The 26,340-nt window shown below is 36.2% G+C and overlaps 1 protein-coding gene and 1 non-coding gene across 2 annotated transcripts in view; one reads left to right on the top strand and one right to left on the bottom strand.

The window, feature by feature from the left end:
* Nucleotides 1-26,340, top strand: part of cps1 (carbamoyl-phosphate synthase 1, mitochondrial) — a 63,836-nt gene that overhangs the window by 12,941 nt on the left and 24,555 nt on the right. Inside the window, exons 15-26 of the mRNA XM_014988800.2 lie at nucleotides 75-232; nucleotides 362-490; nucleotides 666-810; nucleotides 1,209-1,419; nucleotides 4,000-4,198; nucleotides 4,279-4,455; nucleotides 6,184-6,302; nucleotides 16,172-16,313; nucleotides 18,476-18,541; nucleotides 18,634-18,697; nucleotides 19,144-19,325; nucleotides 21,870-22,064. Coding sequence (XP_014844286.2) covers nucleotides 75-232; nucleotides 362-490; nucleotides 666-810; nucleotides 1,209-1,419; nucleotides 4,000-4,198; nucleotides 4,279-4,455; nucleotides 6,184-6,302; nucleotides 16,172-16,313; nucleotides 18,476-18,541; nucleotides 18,634-18,697; nucleotides 19,144-19,325; nucleotides 21,870-22,064 — 1,787 coding nt within the window. The remainder of the gene's footprint in view (nucleotides 1-74; nucleotides 233-361; nucleotides 491-665; nucleotides 811-1,208; nucleotides 1,420-3,999; nucleotides 4,199-4,278; nucleotides 4,456-6,183; nucleotides 6,303-16,171; nucleotides 16,314-18,475; nucleotides 18,542-18,633; nucleotides 18,698-19,143; nucleotides 19,326-21,869; nucleotides 22,065-26,340) is intronic.
* Nucleotides 13,341-13,413, bottom strand: trnav-cac (transfer RNA valine (anticodon CAC)). Its single transcript has one exon. It is a non-coding gene; the product is annotated as a tRNA-Val (tRNA).

Below are 26,340 nucleotides of genomic sequence, written 5' to 3'. Positions count from 1 at the left end.
TTTTATTGCAACCAGTGTGCCTAATTCTATTCAACGTGCTTTAATTACATGTACATAAATAAAATTCTGTTTAGGAGTGGAATTATTTCAGCGTGGTATTTTGGAGCAGTATGGGGTGAAAGTCCTCGGGACCCCAGTGGAATCCATCATGGCCACAGAGGACAGGCAACTTTTTGCTGATAAACTCATGGAGATCAATGAGAAGATTGCACCCAGCATTGCTGTGGAGTCGGTAAGTGTCCAAATTAGGTTGTTATGATCCCATATGTAGCTTTTACAGTTTATTTACAGCTGTATGCTTTTTGTATACAGACATTTTGAGAGAAATTGTGGTCTTAAATGATTCATGTCCATCTTCTAGGTGTGTGATGCCTTGAAGGCAGCGGAGGAAATAGGGTATCCGGTGATGTTACGATCAGCCTATGCCCTGGGAGGTCTGGGGTCTGGGCTATGCGCTAACAAAGAAAAATTGGAAGAAACTGCCCAGAAGGTATAGTGTATAATCTTTTTAAAGTTGTTATCATTATGAGGGCTGAGACTTTAACACATAATAATAATAAAGGTTATTTAATTACATCAATTTTAATGAGTTGAAAATGTTAATGCAATTAATTACATTTTCCTTACGTTTTTGTGCGTTTCATAACATTGTGTTTATACTGTAGGCCCTGGCCATGAGCAGTCAGATTCTGGTGGAGAAGTCTTTACTCGGCTGGAAGGAGGTAGAATATGAGGTTGTGAGAGATGTGGCTGATAACTGCGTTACGGTTTGCAACATGGAGAATTTTGATCCACTGGGCATTCACACAGGTACACACACACACACCGGTTTCTTATTCTTATTGAAGAGGCTCTAGTATGGTATCGGCTCCCCCTTTGTGAACACAACATCTTACACTACTTTTGAGAAGGTTGCTAACAAGGTTTTTCAGTGTGTTTGTTGATATTTCTTATTATTCTTTCAAAACAGCATTTTTGAGGTCAGGCATTGATGTTGAAACTTGCTTGTGCAATCAGCAGAGTGACAAACGACTTTTTACGACACTTCAGTTAATTAAATTTGGATTTGATTTGTTTTATCTTCATAAGTTTTAGATTAGCTGATCATTATTTTTTGCTAAAATGTAATTTTAATATTTAATTTTTATATTGATTCAAGCCCGCAGACTTTTTAGATCTTCACAACCTCCTCTTCACTTATTTTGTAGGCGACTCCATAGTCGTAGCACCAAGTCAAACATTGTCCAATGAGGAGTACCACATGCTCCGTGAGACGGCTATTAAGGTGGTGCGTCACCTTGGAATTGTGGGCGAGTGCAACATCCAGTATGCTCTGCATCCATCATCGCTGGAATACTGCATCATTGAGGTTAATGCCCGGCTCTCAAGAAGCTCAGCTTTAGCATCTAAAGCTACTGGGTGAGAACATTTATGCTGTGTAGAGCCTCAGAAAATATGATTTAATTGTGTATCTAGAAATAAGGTGACAATCCATTTACAACAATTTCAGTGGGAATCAGGAACTGCTGGGAGGATATTTCCCCATTAGTCATGGCAACATTTCCCTCAAATTAGAGATGTTGCACTTTTGTGCACATTAAAAGAATGTCATCTTGGAGGAATAAAAATATACCCACATCTTACTTCTTTGGAAAAGAAAATATGCCAGCATCTTAAATTTTACACCAAATTCTTGTCAGTTTGTGTTGTCTATAAACAGACCTGAGGCATAATGTTGACATAATGGCGCTCTACTGTTGTGTCTATGTTGAATTTTTGATGAAGGACACTGATCTGGTGCCACATGCACAGTTTTGCTTGCGCTTTTATTGGTTCCTTGTTTGGTAATGCCATTACTTAAAGGTGTTGCAGCACCTCTCTCAAGCTTATTGAAACTTTAAAAAAAAGTTTCGATTGGAAAAAAATGACCTCTAACTGAAAACTATTTACATTTCCACCAACTTCAGTAAATACAGAAAGACCAAGGCCTCATACTTTTGCTGACACTGTGTCAGTATTTATTGCTCAACAGTTTCGTAAATGAATTTCAAATTGAAGGATGAAAACAACATTAAACAGAGAGAGACGTTTGGGTGTGAAAATTGCTTTCCAGCTTATTTCTTTACAGATTCATAATCACTTGCCTCATAATTTGTGCCTTTTTCAGTGAGAACAATTTTGTCTAAAAATCAATTGTTCATTAAAATGAACAATCCAAACATAAGTGTAATCCAGATTTTGTTCATGTGTTCTTCAATATGGGTTTTGATGAGAACTGTTTGCAGACTCCAGCATCTTTCACATATCTATCCATTTAGTATGAAATTGTATGCATTTAGATAACATGTTTTGCTTAAAAATTTAAATGAAAATGGCAATATAATAGTAACACACTGCATATGTAAAGAGAATTTACACTGTCTGGAGTATGTAACTCTATAGCATTATTGTTCAATCTGATATATGTGTTTGTGTTGCAAAACTTATCCAGGGGATAGGATTTTCTGCAGAATGTTATGGTTAGGAAAAAAGAAACGCATTACAAATAAAACTCAGGACAAGGTTGGCTAATGATAGATTAGTCTCATCAGATGAAATTTCAGTAAATTTTAGGAAAACTGCAAATTCTATTGTTTTTCTTTTGCCAGAAACACGAAGATTTAAGAAGTCATGAATTATTAGTGAAGAATGCAGTGCATAATGTACTGAATTGACCAGTCCATATGTTGTGGTCCTATGCCTATGAATGCATTGCAAATGAACTTTTTTTCTCGTATGTTAGTAACATGGATGTAAGATGGTTTAAACACGACAAAAAAAAAAAAAAAAAAAAAAGATTGTCCCTTGTGGTCATGTAAAATGTTTGTGTTTGCCTACATAGATTGTAGACCAATATAAAATTTTTCAGCTTAATTTTCTTCTCTTTTTTTTTTTTTGAATTGCTAAAATGAGGTAAAGCAGAGTGCTTTCTGACTAGCTGTTGGTCTTTCTCTACTCTAAGAATTTATTTGTTTTCCACAAACTAACTTTGGAATTACATTTGCCTGCAAGGCAATTTTTGGTATAGCTCGTTTTCAGCGACAAGCCAGTACAAATTGTTTTACATGATTAGAAGACGAATAAAACAATCAACACTCAAAACAAAAAGTCAATAAAAACACATTGCTGCGTAGAAATAAGGGGAAAATGGTGACAGGTTGAAAGGCAGACTACACATTATGATGTTCTGGTAGTCAATAATCAAAGGCAGCTCTAAAGAAATGGGTTTTTAGGAGTTTAACAACTGAAAGTTGCTTCTGAGGATTCAGAGTAGACTTGGACCAACAGACATAAGTGGTCTACAAGGTTAATGCAACAGCAAGAGATTCTTAATGTATTATCATGTTAATCCATTTAGTGATTTATAAATGAACAAAAGTAGTTTTGGTTTTAGTGAGCTATAGGAACCAATTCTGATAAGATATTCACATAATTTCACTTCAGAAAATCAGAACTATCCCTTTGAAGCACCGGCCTTCATATTCTGCTCTATGATAATAACCTCCACTTAACTCACCAGATGAGAACCTCTGCTCACATTTAGCTGCAATTTGTGCTTTGCAAGACTAGCTTCCTTTTGATGAGAACTATTTTGGCATTGTAATATCTTGAGATCTGGAGCCACATTTATTTAATTGTTCAATTAACAAGCCCACCATAATGTCTTCAATTTAAGTTTAACATTATCACAATAAATCACAGTTTTTAGTCAGAGTAATTTTTAAAAATATCATAACTTATTCTTACTATGTAGTGTAGCTTATTATAAATTAAGCTACACTATAATAAGACAAGACAGCACTTTCAAAATTGGTCTACACATTACAGCTTTAATATTGTACAATAGCACAATGTGAACAAAATGACAAAGATGAATTTACATTATTTGTCTTGTACAGATTGTCTAATAATTTCTTCCCCAAAGTTGATATTGGTCCTGCTGTTTGCTGTGGTTCACAGTTACCCCTTGGCATTTGTAGCTGCTAAGCTAGCTCTGGGAATCCCTTTGCCAGACATCAGAAACGCCGTATCAGAGAAGACCACAGCCTGCTTTGAGCCAAGTTTAGACTACATTGTCACCAAGATTCCCCGCTGGGACCTGGACCGCTTCCAGGGCATGTCATTGGAAATAGGCAGTGCCATGAAAAGTGTTGGAGAGGTGGGTAGGACATATATAATTAAACACTTCCTAACTTGCATACTCACTTAGTCACTAACCTTCCCCTCTTGTGGATTCAGGTGATGGCGGTGGGTCGAACGTTTGAGGAGAGTGTGCAGAAGGCCTTGAGGATGTGTCATCCATCTGTGGATGGCTTTGTTCCCAGACTGCCACTCAAGAAAGCCTGGGGCAACACACAGAACCTTCAGCAGGAGCTGGCTGTGCCCTCCAGCACCCGCATCTTCTCCCTTGCCAAGGTGCGTAGATCCTTTAAAATATTAATAATAAATGAGACTGACTACCGTTTGCTCATTAAAACCACATTTTGAAGTGTTAATGAAATTTATTTTCCCTCGCCTTCTGCATGGGCAGCAATGAATGATTAATTGTGTAGAAAACCTTGTCTTTGAAGGCATGTCTTTTGCGGATTACATGAACAGCAAGAGGAAAACACGCGTAACACTTTGATTGTCTGACAATGTGGCTTTTTGAAGTATGTTATGGAGATTCATCCAAGTTGCATAATATCTTTCAATGTTTGCCCTCTATCCATCTCTGTATCTCATTGCAGAGAATTGCGAGTGAATTGCTTTTAGTCTGCATAGTTTTTAAAGGTGAAATGAGAAGCAGCTTAAGCCGTACAGGGTCAATCTTTTTATTCGAACACAGAGAAGAGTTATTGCAAATTGGAAACCTTGCACATATTCACCACTTCAGTTGTTTTAATTACCAGCTGTGAAAGAAGCAAAATGAGGCTGTCACTGTCAAAACATCGAAGGCTCAGGTAGTGGTGCACATTTCTCATATAACGGAGTTATAATATTACAGTTAGTAACACATTGTTCAAAATGTAAAATCCTTATCATATTTCTGGTATAGAACGTACAAGGCCTTCAAAAACATTCCCCTGAACTTCTTAAAATTTTGTTGCTGCACAACCAAAAACTCTTGTTTTGGGGGCATTGCATGTAATATACTAAAACAATAATGGGGAAAAAAAAAAAAGTTAAACCTGTTATAAATGAAATTCTGTCAAATGTGATGCACGTTTGTATTAAGTCCACTGTACTCTTGTACCCTTTGATAAAATTTCATTACTGTCTGATGTTGACTAATTAGTAGGTAGCATCCCTATGCATGTATTTTAATTCCCACTGTGACGAAAACAGTGCTTTGAAAACCAAGTAACACAGTAGACAAGTCACGGGAAAAGTTGTTCAGAAGTTTAAAGCAGAGCGACTATGTAAAACAATATCCTAAGCTTTGGACATCTCATGAACCACTCTTGAATTTATCACCTCAAAACAGGAAGCGCATAGCACAACTGCAAATTCTTTATGACATGCCCGGTTATCTGAACTAACACGCCAGATAAGGAATGTAAAATCAGAGAAGCAGCCAAAGAGATCCAGCTCTGGAGAAGCTGCAGAGATCCACAGCTTAGGTGGGAAGTTGGTTGACAGAACGCTATTAGCTGTGGATGTATTGATAAATGCTAAAAACTAAAACCATATTCTGATAAAGACATTATTAAATTCATAGATATTCACATATAAAGCAGCAGCATAAGCAATGTGCTTGCTTGTGCATGGAATTGTTTGACTAAAATCCTTCCACATTATTGAGGCTATTTTGCTTGTCAGACGTCTAATAAAAAAAATATTTATCGTCTGTTGTCAGAGCACAACCTCTGTTATATTATATGTTGATGACACAGGGTGTTTAAACAACACTTCTTAATGAAATGCCAAAGTAATATATTTCTCCTGCAATATATATGTCATCTGAAGCAGTCCTTGAAGGAGGGATGGACAACAGCATGTTATTTATGTTTACTGTCCACTAGTCTTCATTTGAAATCACTGGATGTTCATCATCAGCTGAAGCCTTCTGAATGCCAGCTTTCAGGAGAGTAAATGATGAATAGGGTGATGATGAAAAATGAAAACTGATGCTCAGTCTCTTTCGCATGTTTTCCTTTTCAGGCGCTGCATAACGGTATGAGTGTTGATCAGATTCATCAGCTCACGGCCATAGATAAGTGGTTCCTCCACAAACTTCGCAGAATAACACAGTTGGAGCAAAACCTTGGAAACTATAGCAGGTAACACCAATGGGGAGTGAATACGTGGTGGGGGCTCTGGGCACAAGAACTTGTGGGTTTCTATGTGCTGATGTTCAGGGACATAGTCTTAATTACATTCCCAGATTCTAGTTCTTATGAAAGTCGAACATTTTTTTTTCCTGATCAGGAAAAATGTACTTCAACAGACCACATCCAGGTTTTTTTTGTGCCAACTTATTAACAACAAAAATCACTTCGGGCATTTCATGTCACAGTTTGACTTCAGTCTGAGTCTGGCAAGGTTCACAGCATATTTAATAAAAACCAAAGACGTCCCATGACTTATCACTTCATTATTATTATTATTATTATTATTATTATTATTATTATTATTATTATTATTGTTATTGCAGGAAGTTTTAACATCTTTATTCAGACATACATCCATGGTATTTCAGATTTCAAGAAAGTGTTTATTTTAAAAAAAAAATTACAGTGCAGTACGAAATGTTGAAAAAAAGTGCATCACAAAAAGTCTAGATATGTATAAAATGCAATAAACAATTTACAAATGATGCACATGTTTTCTTCATTATGGTTGTTACCAGTTCACAAAATATCAAAAATATATATGAGCCTGGGACTTTCATACAGAACTTACAGTCCCATATGAAATGATTACCTTGCAACAACAGAAAACAGTAATGCAGAGAAAAATAACAGCAAAGCAAAGCACAAATAATATAATAAATACTATCATTTTAGTAGATCTTCCTGACCATAATTTTCTGCCAAAATGAAATGTACCAGGTGAGATCACTTTGTGTACAAAGAATGCAGTCAAATAATAAACATCATCATGGAATTCTCAACCCAAATATTTTAAAGCTCTGGTTTAAAATAAATGTAATGTATATCTTTACAGAGAATCATCTGACTGAAACTAATAACGGGTCCAAGTTACTGCAGGTAACATTGAGGATAAATTGTGCAGAGCTGGATGAGTTTTAATACAAGGCAAAACAGATAAAAACAAGCTTTTCTGAAAGGAAAATTGATATCCAGTGATAAAACCTACAATTAAGTTTCAACATCCGAAAGGCATTGTTTACCTAAATTGTGAAAAAAGATTTTTGCTAACGACTGTCAAGTTTTACTGCATTTATTTTCATTCAAGTCCTAGGTATATAATTAGAAATAATTGGCACTTGTTTAATTTTGTTCAGCACCAACAATCACAGATAACCTTTTTTCATAGTTTTCACCTCCTTAAATCCAAATATCTGCTTTATAAAATGAAATCGTTCAGACAGAAAATGTGTCCTCAACTTTAATTGCATCTCCCCAGTAGTATTATGTCTTCAGAACTGACAGAACTTTGAAAATATTATAAAATAAGTCACATTTTGACTCTAAAAAATTACTAAACTGTGCTCACATATATAAAAAGAGATTTTTTTTATTCAATTTGTCACAATTTATCTGTATCCCACCATCTTTTTTAACCATTAAGGTTAGAAGAAACAACCTTGTTGCTGCATAGCCCCAAATAATGTTTGCATTTTCCTCTCTGTCCTGCTATCAATCAGGAACAAGTCACCATATTGCTGAACTCTTCCTGCTGATGCAGAGTTTTGCCTCAACACCCTGCTTCTTGTTAAAAAACAGAACTTAAGACTTACTAATTTTTTTAAATTATTCTAATAAAAGTTTAATAATTGATTCATTTGCATTTAGTTTTGTCCTGAATTATACATTTGAAACCCAAGGCACAGCTAAGGATTGCACATAAACAATTCTTTCTTGAACACCCTTATGGGCTGTTGTGCTACATTAGCTTCAGTAGCACTTCTTGGAACCACAAATGGGTAAATATGATAAAATCAAGGTAAAACCCCCCCCCAAAAAACAACAAAAAAACAACAAAAAAACAACTTTGGTCTTCCTAATTTTCAGTTATATTCTTTCAAAAGGTTCACATTCACTTTCCTGTCTTTTTCTCTGTTGCACTGCTTTGTCCACCGGCTCTTTCCCGAATGGCTAAAATCAAAGAAATGATGAGTTATTATGGATCAGCCGTGGGTGACCTCTTGCTTTCTTCTGCTGGTTAAAATTTAATGGCTAGTCATCCGGTGGGCAACCTGATACACGGTGGAACGTTGTAATTGTCGCTACCTCCACTAGTGTTGGGGACTTTCGGATGAACACAGAACATCTGGCTGTTGTCAGACTAATGAAGCATAGAGCTGAGTGCAGGTGGGCTCAAGCTCTATTGCACATTAGACACTACACATCAAACTTTTTCTGTAATTTGTAGTGAATAACAATCATGCACATAGTGTGGAAAAAAGTTGGGTTTTTTATAAGACTTTAATGTTATTGTATGTACTGCACAAAACTATAATGAATCACACTATTAATCAAAAAGTTTTATCTTATACATTATGTGTATCTCGAACGTAAATGTGTTTATTGATTACAAGGAATTTAATGCTGGGCTTGCTAGGCTAGCTGCATGTCAACAACCTCATTATTCCTGCATTAGGCTGATGGCGTTGTAAATTAACTTTGAGGCTGAATGCAGTGCCAGCTCCGTTGTGAACTCAAATCTATTTATTTGTACGGCATGCTTAGCACTACAGTGGTTTTGATCTGTGCCGAGCAAAGTGCAGGTAGAGTTTAGCTCCCACCTCGGCGTACAGGGGCGCAAAGCTCAGTTAAGCTTGTGCTGCATTCAAATCAAAGTTGAAAGTTGTTGATTCTTGACTGCTGTTCATGGTGATAGAAATTCTGTGACCGCCAACAGACAGGAGATTTGTCAAACTGCTTGAAACAAACAGCAGCTGGTCAGAATGGGGAACAAAAGAGAGCTCCTTCATAAGGCACATGCTATTCTCAAGAATCATAGAGTGTTATTCAAATTAGAATATTGCCGAGGATCAATAGAAAAGCATATTTTAAAAAGAAATCCCTGACTTACAAAAATTATGTTTATTTCTATAAATTTAAAATTTAGTGGGGCCTCTTGCATCAAGCAAAGTGGCATAAAAACGATGACCCAGTGAGTGGCACTGTAATGGAAGCCCGGTTTGTTTGGAAGAAAATGAAATCAGCATTTCTATAGAGTTTGTGAATAGAAGGATATATTAAGTGGTCTTAAATTTCCTGTTAGATGGCTGTGTTGAATATGTTCTTCAGAAAATGCAGTGAACCAACTCCAGCAGATGATGTGGCTCCTTAAATCATCACTGACTGGAAACAACATAGTAGACAACGTGGGAACTGTGTCTTCCTGCTATGGTTCCAGATTCTCAGATCTTGATTTCCTTACAAAAATGACCATTTGCCTTAGCCTCAAAAGAGGACTTTGGACCACTGAGTAACAGTCTAGCTATTTTTTCCTAAGCCCAGATAAGATGCTTTTGACAGTTTATGCTTTATGAATGGCTTGATATGAGGAGTGCAAAATTTGTAGTTCATGTGTCTGTGCACAGTGGCTCTTGATGCATTGACTTAGTCTGCTCCCCCCTCAAATTCTTCAATGGATTTTGATTGACAATCTTCTCAAGGCTGTTGCATCCCTGTTGGTGGTTCACTTTTTACTACCATACTTTTTATTTCCTCTCAACTCTCTATGAATTTGCTGCAACCTTTTTCACAACATTCAGATTTTCTGAAACTGAATTTTGAGGTTTCTTTATTTGGAAGTCATACTCATCAAGTCATCAAAATTACAAGAAACCAAGACTTGAAATATCCCAGTCTGTGCTAACGAAGTTATAGTATGAGTCTCACTTTCTGAAATGATGGAGAAAAAGTGTTGGACATTTTCACAATATTTAAATTTTTGAGCTGTTTTGGTATTTCAGTTGCAGAAGATGAATTTACAGCTTTACAGCAAACAGCTTGTTTTTCTTTAAAGGATTTGGATGAACAGAACATTTCAGTTTAGCTCCATATTGACAACAAACTTAAAGATAAGACCCAGTGAATTATGCATTCAGTCTGCAATTGAGAAGCTAAATTATTTTTTTTAAAGAGTGATATTTTATGCACCTAGTGGCATTTTATATCAAAGTTAACACACTATGTTACCTACAGTTGTTATGAAAATGCTGTATATATCAAAATAACTTACTCATTTGAGCTCAGCTGACGACTGAAACTCCAAAGCAGAGCTTTAGGTAGGTAGGCGTCTTCATGCATGAGCAAGCGCTTAGGGAGCCCTGAACGGCTGCCGTGGGATATTCAAGGATTTTTCAAACATGCATAAAAACATCCAAACAATAATCCAGGTATGGTTTTGATGAGGGAATGACATTATAACATGATGTAATGCTCTTTAAAACTAATTTGCATAATTCCCCCTTTTAAAGCTGTCTAAAAGAAGCACTTTACGTAATGATGAGGTAGGAAGAGGAAGAAAAAGCTCCGCCATTCTCGAACAAGACTCTACATATTTAGTATTTTTTTTTCTTTATTGTTCATTCCCTTTGTGTTTGTCAGATAGCCTGCATTTCCTTTTATCTGAGCACATATGTACGACAAATATTTTATTTGTGTGATACACCTTTGCTTTTAAGATCAAAAGCTGTGAATGATCCTCCTTCTCCTTTTTAAGTGCTTAATATTCAGCTGAAGGCAATAAATCTAAACACAAAAATGCACTGCAGTGCTTTTGGTCTTCCAGGCTGCTCTCATTTTGTTGTTTCTGGGTCTTGTTGCACAGCCCAGCCATGTGCACTGGGAATTTAAAACAGATTTGATATTTTTCAATATAGTTACGCTGTGAAATGATAAATAATTCATTCATAAGAAGAAGGAGGAGCAGCTTGGGCTTCAGCAGCGTAATTCTACCCCTTTGGTCTTTACCTTTAGTTCAAGCAATTCCAGTGTAATATGGAAAACATACTGGATCAGTCTATGGCGGCAAGACTATGCTAGTTTTAGTAGTTTATGTATTTAGTTTGTTGTGGAACCGAGTAGAACAAGCAATTGCTTACTTCTTTTGTATGAACTATTATACAAGTGGATATTTGAATAAGAAATATATTGAACTAAATTATTTACGGCGATTCATATAATCTGTCTTAATATATCTTGCATTTTTAAAGACAATTTTAATTGTAATTTCAAAAAAGTTGCATAACATTTCATCAAGATCAATAAATTTTTAACCTAGCTGTAGAAAATATATTTTTTTTTCTCATTTAGCTTAGGCACGGCAGCTGCCTTTTCACTCCTATTTAAGCAGAATTGTGCAGAGCAGACTCTTTTAGGGGCTGAATTGTGGTACTTTTGGGTCGGATAGTTGCTCTCTACATTCCTGACTCTGCTCTTTCTTATCTTCAGGTTTTCATCATAACCTTTCACAATCACAAGCCTTGGCAACTGTTAGAAAGTCTTTTTTAGAAAAAAAAAGACTGCTGAACAGAACATGTGTGTCTGAGACACCTGTGGAACCATAGCTGTTTGAAGAAAGAAATTTACAAAGCAATTCACCCTTTCAGGGAGCAACAGGGTATTGCTGAATTATTACTCTTTTTTTTCTTTCTGCCAAACTAAGATTGGTTCATTTCTTTTGGTGGTATTCAAAAAAATTACATTGTTTTTTTTTCCTTCTGCAGAACAAATTGTATATTTTTCCTACCAATGAATTTTTGTAGCTTACTATAAATTTGGAGACTTTATAAAAAATAGAATTCAATGGATTAGTTCTAAATATTCTGTATTTTATTTGCAGTCAATCAAAGTCTTTATGATCCCTCTTTAGAAAGTCAAGTTTTTTTGATACCAGAACCAAATACACCTTGTAGTTGCTGAGATATATGAAATTCATTTTAGGGATGTCATTTTCGAGAACTCTGAAAACAAAATTCACAAAAAGAGGCTTGGTGTTCAAGGGGTTTTAATCATCTACATCAGGGGTGTCAAACTCAATTTCACCGAGGGCCACTTCAGCATATTGGCCACCCTCAATGGGGCACATTGACGGTACAAATCAGGAGCGCATCCCTGCTAAAACACCCCAGACAAAAGGTTGACTTCCAACATTCAGGTCTGTAGAGGCTTATAATGAGTCAATGGTCCAGGTGTGTTAGAGAAGGAATGCATCTAAAGCTGCAGATGGTAGCTCTGGAAAACTAGACTTGGGCTCCCCTAGCATAAATGTATAAAAATACAATGTTAAAAATAAATTAAACAACACCTCATATAGTTAAATAACTGATTTTATGTATTAAAGTTTTAAATATTACATTTGAGTTTCAATGGATGTAAAATTACTGCTCAGTTTAAAAATTACAATATTTAAATCAGTGTTTAAAGGTAAGCAAACAAATAATAAAAACAAGTCACATAGGCAGACATGATAGACTTTACACAGAGATTTAGTCTCAGAGGCAACTGAAATTACTTAATAAAAAAAATCATTTCTGAATATCATCTCATGGTCTCTGAACTAAATGCGTCTTTCTGACCGGGAGCTGACAGCGTGTTGAAGAGTTATGGACCGGACGCTTTGGAGTGTCTGGTTAGGAAGCGCATTACAAACCTTTGGTTGAAATGTAGTTTGTAGTCAATTCGTGCTCAAAACCTATTTTAAGTCAATCATCGGCCTATAAGATGCTGGGGGGCCACATGTGGCCTGCGGGCCTTGAGTTTGACACATGTGCATTAAGCCACAGAACTGCCAATTGGTAATTGAAGTAAAGTAGCTTTGATTTCAAAGAAGCCAACATTAAAGTCAATTGGCAAATGAACCATCACGAAAGAGGAAGGCTCTTATTGTCTCACTGCACGCCAAAAGATGCATAACCTACCAAAACCATTTCTGTCTGGTTTCGAACCAGAGACCTTTTGCGTGTGAAGCAAACGTGATAACCACTACACTACAGGAACTGAACTTCTCTGCTTTGTTTCAGTTTGAGGTTCCAAAGTTGATGATGTGAGATGCAACGCATGAGAATTTCAACTGAGGCTTGCACTCAGATGCCTGGATTCAGAGTACAGACCATGACACCACAGAACCTTGTTGACCTTTAGTAAACACCTGTGATGAAGAGAACATGCAAAATCTGTTTCTGTCTGGTTTTGAACCAGAGACCTTTTGCGTGTGAAGCAAACGTGATAACCACTACACTACAGAAACTCATGCTCTTTCGAGTGTTCCTGGTAGATGATCCACATTTTGTTAGCACAGTAACTTGGTGAACAAACTGTCAGACTTATAATTGTGCCTAATTTCACATTACAGTCCATAAACTAAGCCTGGGATCAAAAAATTGTATTGAAGATGTCATTAGCAGAGACAAATGGTTCTACAGAGACTTGGCTAAATGGCTAAAAAATAAAATCAATACTTACAAATAAAAGATGGTTCAAACATAAAATTAACACATTAAAATAAAAAAAATATCTCTGAAATACAATCAACACTTGAAAATTAAAAATGGTTCAAAGATAATAATACTTCAAAATACAAAATCTCTGGAAAATAAAATATTATGTATGTTGTTTTGAAAAACATTAGATTATAAACACTTCTATCAAATCTTCATTGTGGTAAGATCATGTAAGTTCTTCATAAATCCATGGAAATTCAACAGTTTGTAAGGTAGGTGAGTTAGCTCAGCAGGTTAGAGCACCAGGCTGGTAATGCTGAGGTCGTTGGTTCAAACCCCATATGGGGCAATTCATGTGCAAGGTCTTTCAGACAATCAACACTTCAAAATAAATAAGAGTTCAAAAATAAAATCAACACTTCAAAATAAATAATGGTTCAAAAATAAAATCAACACTTTACAATAAATAAGGGTTCAAAAATAAAATCAATACTTCAAAATAAATAAGGGTTCAAAAATAAAATCAACACTTTTCAATAAATAAGGGTTCAAAAATAAAATCAACACTTCAAAATTAAAAATGGTTCATTTATGTTTTCGCATCCACCTGAATAATATGTAGCTGCACCCCTGATTGTGTTAATCCATTTGAGGAGCCGGTAGTTTATCTTGAGGAAATAAATGACGACGCAGAAGTTAATTAGACTGTAACATGCGCAGTCCGCTGCTCAACCACTGCGGACGCAGCTCCGCCACTGCAAAGAATTAAAAACCGCTGGAAGTAACTCATCCAGCGGATTTAGCAAATGGAGCCTCCTGGGTTCACGTTACCCAGGAGAGCGGCGCTCTGGAGGAGCTGCAGACGTAACATCTGTCCGTTTCGGAGAAGCGAAACCACGCAAATAAATAAATAAATAAATAATAATCCTGGTAAAAGCGCACACCGACAGGGTAAAACACTCACAGAGTTTTACATCTGTTTGGATCAGACAGATCCAACTGACTGATGAATTAGCGCAGATTTTTCTGCAGATGGGAACGAGGAGGATGTGCGTTCAGACCCCAGCGGGTGAAGTGATGCTAATTTAAGTGAAGTCGCTTAATTTAATTTATTAATAGTTATTGGGGCCTCAGTCAGTGGTTTTTGTCACTACGGAGAAAAATGTAGATACATTTATCTGCTTAATCTGTGATGGGATCTGGATTCACGGTGAATATTAACGAAACCGCAAAAAATGCGACTAAATAGCCGATGTTAATATGATTGTAATTTCACGGACAAAAATAGTACATGACCGATTTAAAAAAAAAAAATTTTTTATGTTGTCGGTCAAGATAAGGATAACAAAAAAAGTCTAGCGCCACCTGCCGACCTGACACCAACTCACACACATCTTCATTCACAGTCTTACTTGTAAATTGATTTTTCTTTTCTTGGACGTTTTTGATGTTAGCTTGTCGATGTCTCAGTTTTATTCACTGGGAAAATCAATCAGGAGCTTGAGGCGACTCTGCTGCTCTCTAGTGGCGAGAAACCGCAACGTTGGCTGGTAACAATCGGAATGCATTGTGGGAGATGTAGTTTGTAATCAATTCGTGCTCAAAACCAATTTTAAGTCAATCATCAGCCTATAAAATGCTGGGGAGGCCACATGTTGCCCGCAGGCCTTGAGTTTGACATATGTGATCTACATAGACTTCAGTCCTCGTGAATACTTTATAGATATGCCTTTTGCTTGCACTTATAATCTTCTGGGGTAACATGACAAAATGTGAAAAAAGGTTCAAGGGTTATGATTACTTTTGAAGAGACCAGGATCAGGATGCCAACTTGTGCATCACAAGTTGGCTACATGACATTAGTAGAATTATTATTATTATTATTTTTTTTAATTTTCCAAGCAGGAATCTATCTACTTTTTCATGTCAAGTTTCAATATTTTGTATGTACCCGTTGTCTGATAATATTTCTATTTTTAGCACTTAGCCATGTTTCTAAAAATGACTTTTTAAGTGCTTTGCTCCTAGCATTTTATTTTGCTTTTCCAACACTGTTTTGTGTTTGTCATTTTGTTATTGATTTCTGTACAGTGAACTATTCCCTGCTGCCTACACCACTGGGTAAAGGACCCACTGACATGTTTGAAGTTCAATAGACTAGAAAATAATCAAACATGTTAGAGAAATCACACAGGGAAAAATGACTTTCTAGTGAACTCTTTTGTCTTAGTTTGAATATTTTCCCTGAGTGTTGCATCACCATCAGCCATGTGGATCCTTGGATTAGGCAGATTGAGACAGATTTGATGCGTTGCTGCTGCTTTAGTTTGTCACTTCAAAGAAACAAGCTATGAACCAGGCTTGTTTTCTTCTGGCAAGTTAATAAATAAAACCTGCTGAGAAAATATCCAGAAGATGGCTTTAGAACAACGTTTCTGTTAAAACCTTTCTGTTAACTGAATCCTTTTTGGTGTTTAAAACAATTGTTATTCATGTTTTTTTTTATAACAACGTCTAAACTGTTAGAGATGTATAATTGCCACCTGTTCTTGTCTTTTCACCCAGCGATACAGTATCCAAGGAGTTGTTATTGAAAGCCAAGCAGGACGGCTTCTCAGACCAGCAGGTCGGTCAGATTCTTGGCTGCAATGAAACAGCTGCTAGAGAGCTGAGGGTCAGTAATGGCATCAGACCCTGGGTAAAACAGGTGAGTGGCCTCAGACGTCGAGTTCAGATTCAGTTTTAATTGCCTGTGCATGGTAAATAAATACAATATTTTGTGCCTCTTTTCATTTGGCCTGAAAAAAGTAGAAATGTATGACTTTAATGACATGAAATTAAATAGTAATGAAAATAGCAAACCTGTCACTGTCCCTAATTTTTAAGTAAGACCTTTGTTAGTCAGGCCACTTTATAAAACTGACCCACTACCAGAGTTGCACTGCTTACAAATGGTACTGTGTGTGGATTGAGCACTTTTTTTTTTTTTTGCACAAATCTGATACAATATTGACCAACATTACATAAAATTAATTCTTAAAACTAATTGGTACAAGAAACAATTCCTCATATTTAAAGTGGAAAACATTTGACTTCAGTCAGTTGCACAAAACTTTAGAGTATAAATGCATGTTAAAGGGTTTTCATATACAGTATGATATGGAAATATTTTCAAGCTAATTTTGAACAATAGCTAAAATTGAAATATATTATTTTCCAAAGATATATTTTTATCCTAACTACAGGATAATACATAGTAAAATCTGAATTTACTCAGGTTGGAGTTTACTTGTTTTCATTTCAGGCCACATCAAGCTAATGAATGTCCTCAAATGGCCCACTGTGGCAGAATATTGTAATAAAACTACTTATTAACAAAAATATTATAGCTGTCTCTGCATTCGATGAGTACTTCTTAAAATTAAATATCTAGCATTTTTTTACATTGATGTAATTTGACCTTATACAAATTAAAACTAAATTGATTTTACTGTTAATATCTTTGTCTTGATATTCTACTTCTGTGACCCGCTAGAGTTTAAAGGGCCACAGAAATACTTATTGTGGCCTGGATTTGGTTTGTGGGCCTTGAGTTTGACACATGTGGGTTAGAGGATTCATTACCAACTTATTTGATAAGATTTGTCATTTTAATGCCACCTGTAATTAATAATGCACTGCAGTTTATCAGCCCAGATGGTTCCATATCAATAATATTATGCATCCCTATATCCTAGTTATTGGGTTCCTAACAGTCTGCAAGTGTGGAAAAGTATGGACTTTGATGTAAGTACTTTCCATGTTTGGATAAATATCAGGAAATAAGAAGGACAATGAAAGAAAAATCTCTAATCCCAGACTTTATTCATCCATCCATTCATCTATCTGTCCATCCATCCAGTTTCTTACAGTCTGTGAATTTACCTGTTTACACATTTTAAGTCTGACCCCCTTTATAAATTTTTGCATTTTTCTTTTTAATTCAAGCATGCTTTTTATAAAGCAAACATAATAGCATATTTGCTGCGCTCAAACTTTGGGGTCTCTTGACTGATATTTAACCTGCTTTCAAACTGGGTAAAGAGGGGACTGTTGCCATTTTCCAGCAGTCAATGAGCAAGAGCAAGATTACACCATGGTCAGTACACAAAAGGCTAACACAGATGACAAACAACCATGCACCCAAACACTGACAGCTAAGGACAATTTAGAAAGGCCAATTAACGTACCGACAGTCATGCTATTAGACGGTGGAAGGAAATCCATGTGGAGAACATATTAGCTCCATGCAGAAAGACCCCATGTCAGAATCCGAACCCAGAACCTTTTTGCCTCAAAGCCAAAAGAGAAGAGATGGAGAACAAAATAAATGACAGACAGCATGTTGTTGTTTATTTACTTGCACCGTTGTAGAGCGTACCTTTCAGATCCTGGCGAATTCAACATGCTTTTTAATCAAACCCATGAGAGTTAAAGCTAAATTATCCTTATTATTTAGTTTTGCAATTTTGGGTCCCAGTTGTTGTCTTTTTTTCTCTCCCTTTTTTGCTTCATCTGACAGCTGTTTCAGGCCAGAAGAAAAACATTTAGACTTTAAACTCAATGCTCGCAGTGTAAGCTGTCAGGGTCAAAGAGAATATTCAGAGAAAACGAGATCAAAAGGTTGCCAGTAGTAATCTTGTGACTTCAAGAATAGACTACAAAACATCAGAAAAAAACCCCCTCAGACTTAGTCCACCTCTAGGTGTACACCCACACCTACAAATCATCATTTCAGATCAGATCTGTAGTGAGACAATGAACAGAAGAATAGAGCAGGAGTTTTTTTTTTTAGTAGCTATAAATGTAACATATTTTCTTTTATGACAGATTGACACATTAGCAGCTGAGTACCCAGCAATGACCAACTACTTGTACTGCACATACCATGGTCAGGTATGCAATCCAGGTGGTGTCTTTCCACATGTATACTGCCTATACTTTTATTATGTTATGAAAAACAATTGTCATTTAATTCATCTCTCTAGGAGCATGACCTGGAATTTAAAGATCAGGGCATCATGGTTCTTGGTTGTGGACCTTATCACATTGGTAGGCATCTCACTAAACTTTGAAAAGTCACTGTAATCCTACAGATGTGTTTATAGGGTGCACTTGTGGGATAGCTGTGTATTTTTAGTCACTGTATTTTTAGGATATTTAGTTATTAGATGCTGGTGTAATATTTAAATAATGTATTAATATACTACTCCTGATATGAATTGTTTCATGGTTGTATTTGTTTTTTTTTTTTTTCATCCTGTAACATTGCCAAGTTACTGTTTGATTTCTAAGATATTTATTAAAAATCTTCCAGATTAATAGTCAATTGAATTCCAATTTAAATAGAAAGCAGATAACAGTTAACCATCTACTTAATTGCTGTGATGAAGTTCACATTATGTGAAGTTCACACTATGTGAAGTTCACATTATATTCATTTTCATTTTGCATATTCATTTTTCATATTCATTTTTGCCTGCTTTATCATCTACTAGGTAGCAGCGTTGAGTTTGACTGGTGTGCAGTGTCCTGTATCAGGGCCTTGAGACAAATTGGAAAGAAGACGGTTGTGGTCAACCACAACCCCGAGACTGTCAGCACTGACTTTGATGAGTGTGATCGTCTTTACTTTGAAGAGTTGACTCTGGAGCGCATCCTTGATATCACCCAACAGGAGGTTAGAGTACTACTAGCATGCCTTCCATTGGAAATGCATATATATATATATTTATTTATTTAGTTTTTTTTGGGGGGGTGGGAGGGAGGATTTTGGAAGAATTGCATACAGGTTTATTGCAGATAGATTTGCCTCGGTGTATTAAAACCAAAACACTGTTTAAATGATCTTGTTTACTATCCTTTTCCACAAATGAGAAGATGTTTGTTGCTAATAATACCAGATTATACATGCATGCATTCATTACGTAACACATACAGCAGTGTGTTGAGTTTCAGATATCACTTATTAAGTGTACTATGATATACATTTAATAAGAGTGCTGGGTGATGCTTGTTCATTGTCCACATTATGATTGATTTTTTATTTTATTTTATTTTTTGCAACTGGAAACTGCCTAATTAGTTTTTCTTATAAGTGAAAGAAAATTGTGGTAGCCGTCTTTCAGCCAGCTGATGGACAGTCTGTAGAAACAGCTGCTCTCCATTCAGTCAGATAAAATTCCAGTCCTTCTGGCACTTTCTCATGTATCTCATTAAAAATTTTAAATTCTAGCAATGATGTTATGGATATTTTTGTGGTTTTAAAACCATAATTCTTCTGACCTATTGTCGTTTTACTATGTATTTTGGAAGATATATATATACATTTACAGGAACCTTTTATTTAATCTTGGTATGGCTTGTAATGTCAGTGTATTTCACTTGATCCTAATCATGTCAAAACATATTCAAAGGTGTTCTTATCATGACCTTTTTCTGTGTTTGGATTTGCTGGTGCCTGTGTATTTACGTGCTTTGACATACTAATGTCTACTGATGTTCCCCTGCAAAGGAATTGTAATCCAGTTAAAGTTGTGATGGGATCACAGTGTGATTAGGTGTTTGTTTGTTCAGGGATGTAGCCTTACCATCAATCCCTCTCTTGCAGATAGTTGTACTCTTTGCAGTTCTATATGTACGTGTTTGCGTGTGCGTGTGTGCGTGAGAGAGAGATAAATACGGCATTAGAGCATGGTGATAACCCCTGGACAGGAGCAAGAGAGCAGGTCCATGAATAATGAAGAGATACAACCTGGCATTGCCATGGAAACAACATCCCCTTTGGATCACCTAGACAGGAAAAAGGGCTGCATGCAGTTATTAAAAAGCACATTCGCAATTTTTCTCTCTTATGCATAGAGTTGTTTCCATGACTTCAGAGGGCATAACATTTGCTCATATTTACTTCCAAGAGACACGCAACATTAACAAGTGTTGTTACTTACCTGTCTCTAATTAGATGTACTATGACATGATATTAGTCATATCTGTCATTTTCTTGAGATAGCTTAAACAGTTTCCAGAGCCAAATAAAGTGCATTGCAAATTATCATTACCCTTCAACTTGTTCACTTTTTTAACATTGCAACATTAAATTTCAAGGTATGTTCTAGAGATGGTATAACAAAGTACTGCAGCCCCCTCTGAGATAACATTTTGTAAAACCACTTTTCACTGCAAAAAAACTAAACCTCTTGGGTTTAGTTTTGAACTTCTAGGTACTGAATTATTGCCCATTCTTCTTTACATAATGGCTTAAGATCAGTCAAACTGCATTGTGAGCAGCACATATTCCTTTCTTGGTGAAAAATATAGAGCAAATTCAACCTAAATCATTCCTTTGTGGCTTTGGCTGTGCATTTAGTGTTCTTTTCCTGGCAAAAGTTGCACCCATTCCCCATGTACATGTATACCTAATAGGTTTTCTTGTGGTATTTCTCAGTATATAACTGCATCCATTGTTCGGTGAACTCTGATCAGACTCCCTGTTGCTACTAAGCAAAAGCAGGAACAGCATGATACTCCCACCACCACATTTCACTATAGAAATAGTCAGTTCACAGTGATGTGCAACTTTAGTTTTTCACCACATTAAGCATTTCAGTTCAATTCAATTACTTGATGGGGACAGACGCATATTAACATAGACAGACTGAATAAAACTGCAATCCCAAGCTTGTGTCTTGGTGCTGGTAGTGCAACCTAATTTGCAGCACTTGTTTCTAGATGGGCTTTTCTAAACAATATGTCTTTGACTGTTAAGAAGTCCAATGGTAATAGTAATAAAAAAAATAGATGATTTTGACAACATGTGCAAAATCATACATATAGAGCAAGAAAATGTAAAACAAACAAACAAAAACAACTAGACACACATTTAGATATGGTTACAATTCTGTTTTTGATTTAGCCAGTTTTATTTCTGTTTTATTTCTGACGTAAATCAAAAAAGTTCATTTTAGCTTAATCTTATCAGATAATTTTTCTCCCTCTCCTACATGTAGTGTGGAAAACTGAAAACTTTTCTAATTTGATTACTTTTAATAGCATTTAGTTACACTAGATTTTAGGGTATCTGACTAAAGGGGTCAGATACACAAGCTGCACTTCCCAGATTTTTATGTGGAAAACATTGAACTAATGAACTTCATGATGTATCCTTTTGTCTTCTTGCTGTTGTTTCCACTATTTCCTAATAAAATAGTTCTTCACTCTTTCATAGGGGTGTTCTGGTAGTATTGTGTCTGTGGGAGGTCAGATCCCCAACAACTTGGCCATCCCTTTGCACAACAGTGGAGTAAAGATTCTGGGGACGAGTCCCCTGCAGATTGATCGGGCTGAGGAACGTTCTGTCTTCTCCAGCATCCTTGACAATCTTGAAGTGGCCCAAGCTCCATGGAGGGCACTCAGTTCACTGGTGAGGAAATACTAATGGTTTTCTTATTTAAACATATATATATTTCTGAGCAAGTTCTTGTTTTTGTGCTTTGCTTCACGACCAAGACTTTGTTGCTGTTTTCCAAATGGCCTCTACAAACATGTCTTTTGGTTGTTTAAAGTTCCTCAAAAGTTGTCAGTTCAGTTCTTGGGCATTTAAGGAGGAATGCATTTCCATCATTCACAAACATTCAACATATAAATTCTCTATATCAGAATTTACATGTTGGGGGGGGGAATAGAATAGCAATTAATCAACTTAGACTTTCTCAAACTACCATCAACGTAGATATTCTCTCATTATTAAAACTTTTTTTTTTTCTTAATTTTAACTTATCCTCGGTTCCATATTATTGAAACAGACCATGAAATACTAGTTACTAAAATGCTGGATGTCTAAATTATTTTTTTTTTCCATTGTTTTTGTTTGTATTATTAATGTACCACTTAAGAGTGATTTATCTTGTGACAACATACAGAATCTCGATAGTATATATCTCACATATCCTATTTCTATGTTGGTCTTTAAAAGGTAGTTTACTTTTAATAGGCTACAGCAGCTCTAGCTTTGCTGTGGGGGGGATGATTCTCGTGTTTTTCTGAAGCTATTTTGTGTTTATAAATGGTATCTCACCTGGTGAGGAAGCTGTGGGTAATGACTGAGAGAAAACTGCCAAACTGAAGGAGAGACGGGAGCGAGGAGAAAGAAAGGTAATGATAATGATGACGAGGAGGAGTAGGGCATACAGTCTTTCTCTAACTACCAGACTATTTCCACAGTTCCTACTCTTAATTCTTTCTTGTTTTTTGTATAAGCTGTGTGGGTGGATGGAAAAAAAGTAAAAATGTGAAATGGATTGAAAAGCACTTATATTCTCACTTTTGGAGTTGCTATGTTCTTGGAAAAAATGGGAGTACAGCTTTAATTCATAAGGGTTTTCAGAATATATCTGGTCATGCAGTAGCATAATTTCACGCCGAAAAATGCAACACTTGGATTTGACTAAATTTATCTTTTAAAAGAAAAAAAAAATCCCTCATTAGGAAAATAGATTTTTCATATTAAATTATGCATACCAGATTTTTTTGGCCCTCTTTGAGTGAATAATTTGTACAAAACCCTTTTGCCAGGAGGACAGCACTTAATCTTTAACACTTCATTAGGTTAGAACAGAAGTTCCCAAACTGTGGGGTGCTCCCCCTAGGGGGCGCGCCGTGCCATTGCAGGGGAGGCGAGGGAAGTGGTATGGATGAAAACAAAAAACAAAAAAAAAACAACAACAACGATGAACACTGTATGCGCTGGGGTTTTACCTTAGAATGACCAACTTTCTGTTATTCCTATGTCAATTTGATACAGTAGAGGCTTCTGCACTTATCTGTGTCCTCTGTCACTGTTTTCAGCAGTGAAAACGGTATAAGCCATTGTTAACACGTTGTAACTTGTTTTTCCGAGCTGCCTATAAACACAACATGAGCGCTACGACGCTCGCGCTGGGTTTACACCTGTGTGGCAGCGACGGAGACCTGCTGCTGCTGCTGCACTCAGGGGTGTGTTAGAATCATGGCAGCAAACCAGCAAAAACGCAAAGAACTTTTCACAATTTTTCCTCTAACTATCTGACTGAATTGAGTAAAGCTGTTAGATGCAGCAGTGACGTGCGGTGAGATTCATAGCTGGTGAGGCACTGACTTAATCATAATCAGATTTACAAATCTAGACCCCATGCAAGTTATTGTTTACATAAGAAAATTTTGCGCATGCGGACAGTGCTGGAGGGCAAAAAGGCTATTCCTTTACATGCCATCCATAGCCATGCTGCCGCCGTAGAATAATTCCGTTAACGCAATCAAACTTGGACGTTGATATTATTAATTCCGTGCTGTGCTCCACAGCAAAGGGAAAAATCGTTAAAGAACAACTCAAAACCACGTCTCTCTCGCTCTCTGCATCAGCGCAGCTACAAGCACACTCGTTGCCTTAGCAACTGACAACAACGCCACAAAAAATAAACACTCAGATATTTCCCACACAAAGAGCAGAATATTCAGTCTGTTTCAGTAGAATGGTTTTAGGCTTAATGATTACTTTGGGATTATTAATTAGTGATTGCTGTGGTAAGAGAAGAAAACCATAAATATATCGCTGCACTTGACTTTACTGCATGGCTAGCAGCAAGCTCGCTGTTACTGTCTCTTACTCTGCAATTGTGGAGCCATAATGTCTGGTATCATGAGCGACCCCTGCCTTGAGGCAAAAAAACTGTCTGCCTCACCTCGAATCTGTTCTGTTCGCTACAGCTCGCTGCTGCATCACCGGCTTCGCTTCCGAGCATTGAATGGGAAACTGCAAACATTTAGCGATTTTGAAGAAAAAATAATCAGAATTGGTTAAGTTAAATGAAAAATAGGTATTTTTTTGTACAAACCACAGGGTGAAAATAGCAATATAAATTATTTTATCATATTATTTTTCCACGATGACAGGCTCCCCTGACTGCACGTCACTGGAATGCAGGTAATATTAGCTAAATGATGACTAGCTAATATCAACACAGCACCTTAAGCTTAACAAGTAGCCTCTAGGCTACTGAAAATGTTGTCTATGTTCAGCTACTTCAATTCAGGAGAAAAAGTTTGGGAACCACTGGGTCAGAACATACAGAGTGAGGGAGGTTTAATTATTTTTGCTTGGACAATCTCTTTATGTTGTACAGAGGGATTGGTCTTCTCTTACTCTTTCCCCTTGAGCTGACCTAATGAGTTTTGAATTTTGTTTAGGTCTGGGAACTGAAATGGTTCTGCAAGACTGGTTCTGATTTTGTATCTGGTAGCCCATTTCTGTGTAACTTTAGTCACACGTGTGTTGGGTCACTAACCTTTTAAGAGTGACAGCCTATTTTTCAATTTTATGGAAGAAATACCCTAATGATTTTTAAATATCTCTTGGTATTTCATATATTACGATTCACAATTTGAGATTATGGATGGTAAATATTTCCTAGAATCCATTTAATTATTGGAGCAATATGTATTATATTTAATTAGTGCAAGACCTTTGCATCTATCATACAAATAAAATGCATGGTATGATTGCATCCAATCATACCACAATGATTGGACACAACCAAAATGAGTACATGTAAGAGCTTTATGGTTCCAGGGAAAGTATTCTTCTGTTGAGTATGCTGTTGGAAAACAAGTAAAACACTTTTGAGGTCTAACAATTCAATTTGTAATACTTTCATGTGGTTGTTAATGACCTCCTACATCATCACTGGTAGATTTACTTCAAATTTGCATAATGTAATCAGTTGAAACATACTACTAAAATGGGGGGGGGGAATTTTAGTTGACATGCAAACATCAGAATAAGTGCCAAGAAAAATGAGATTTAATGCAAACACAGTATTTATTATTCCTGTCAGTTTCTGAGCAGCTATTTAACATCATTTGCTCATCAAGCTGTAAAGCCTCTATAAATGGTGGTTCAAGCTGTTTATAACCGCTGAGTGCCCTTTCTCATCCACTTCATTCTACCACTATCAGACAAAATGTCTGAAGTAGACTGTGATGCATCTAAGCTCACACTCTGTTTGTGATGATATTTGTTCAGTCTGTTCTGCTCTGACAGAAAGAGACCCTATGCATTTTTATATTAATTAAGTTAACTTAAGTTATTTTCTATTTTTCTGTGAGATAATTAGATTTTTGGTAACTATGCAGAAGTGCTGGATAACTCCCAACACAAACAAACCTCAAAATAAGGCTGGAATGCACTTATTGGTGTCTACAGACATTTGAAGTTTGAAGCAGAACAGATGAACTAAGTACAATAAATAGGTGACATGGTTAGAGAAATTGTTCTACTTAATTCTATCCCTTCATGTAATCATTTAATAAAATTTACATATTCAAATATGTTATTGCAAAATATGAAATATTAATACAGCTGCAGAAGGAGTAAATGTTTCAAGATTTACAGATAAGTTCTCAAAACTAAATGCATTGTCATTGTAAGCTTCATTTTATTTCTTTTTTTTACGTTAAGAGACACTGCATTGCATAATATTAAAGTTACACTTGTCAGAGATTCATGGCTCATTCCCAATATTAGCTATTTTTAAATATGTGATCTCCTAACCTGTGACCCTTCAAGGATAAGAAGGTTTAGAAGTTGAACAGATGGATAAGTTCCTGATACAGATTTTAGCTGATTTCTTTTTCACTGTAACTCAATTATCTTAAAAAAATAA

Source organism: Poecilia mexicana, unplaced genomic scaffold (genome assembly GCF_051168715.1).
Source record: "Poecilia mexicana isolate PSO_F unplaced genomic scaffold, ASM5116871v1 scaffold_2, whole genome shotgun sequence".
Taxonomy (NCBI): Eukaryota; Metazoa; Chordata; class Actinopteri; order Cyprinodontiformes; family Poeciliidae; genus Poecilia; species Poecilia mexicana.
The sequence above is the reverse complement of the archived record's forward strand: the minus strand, read 5'-3'. Positions and strand labels throughout refer to the sequence as shown.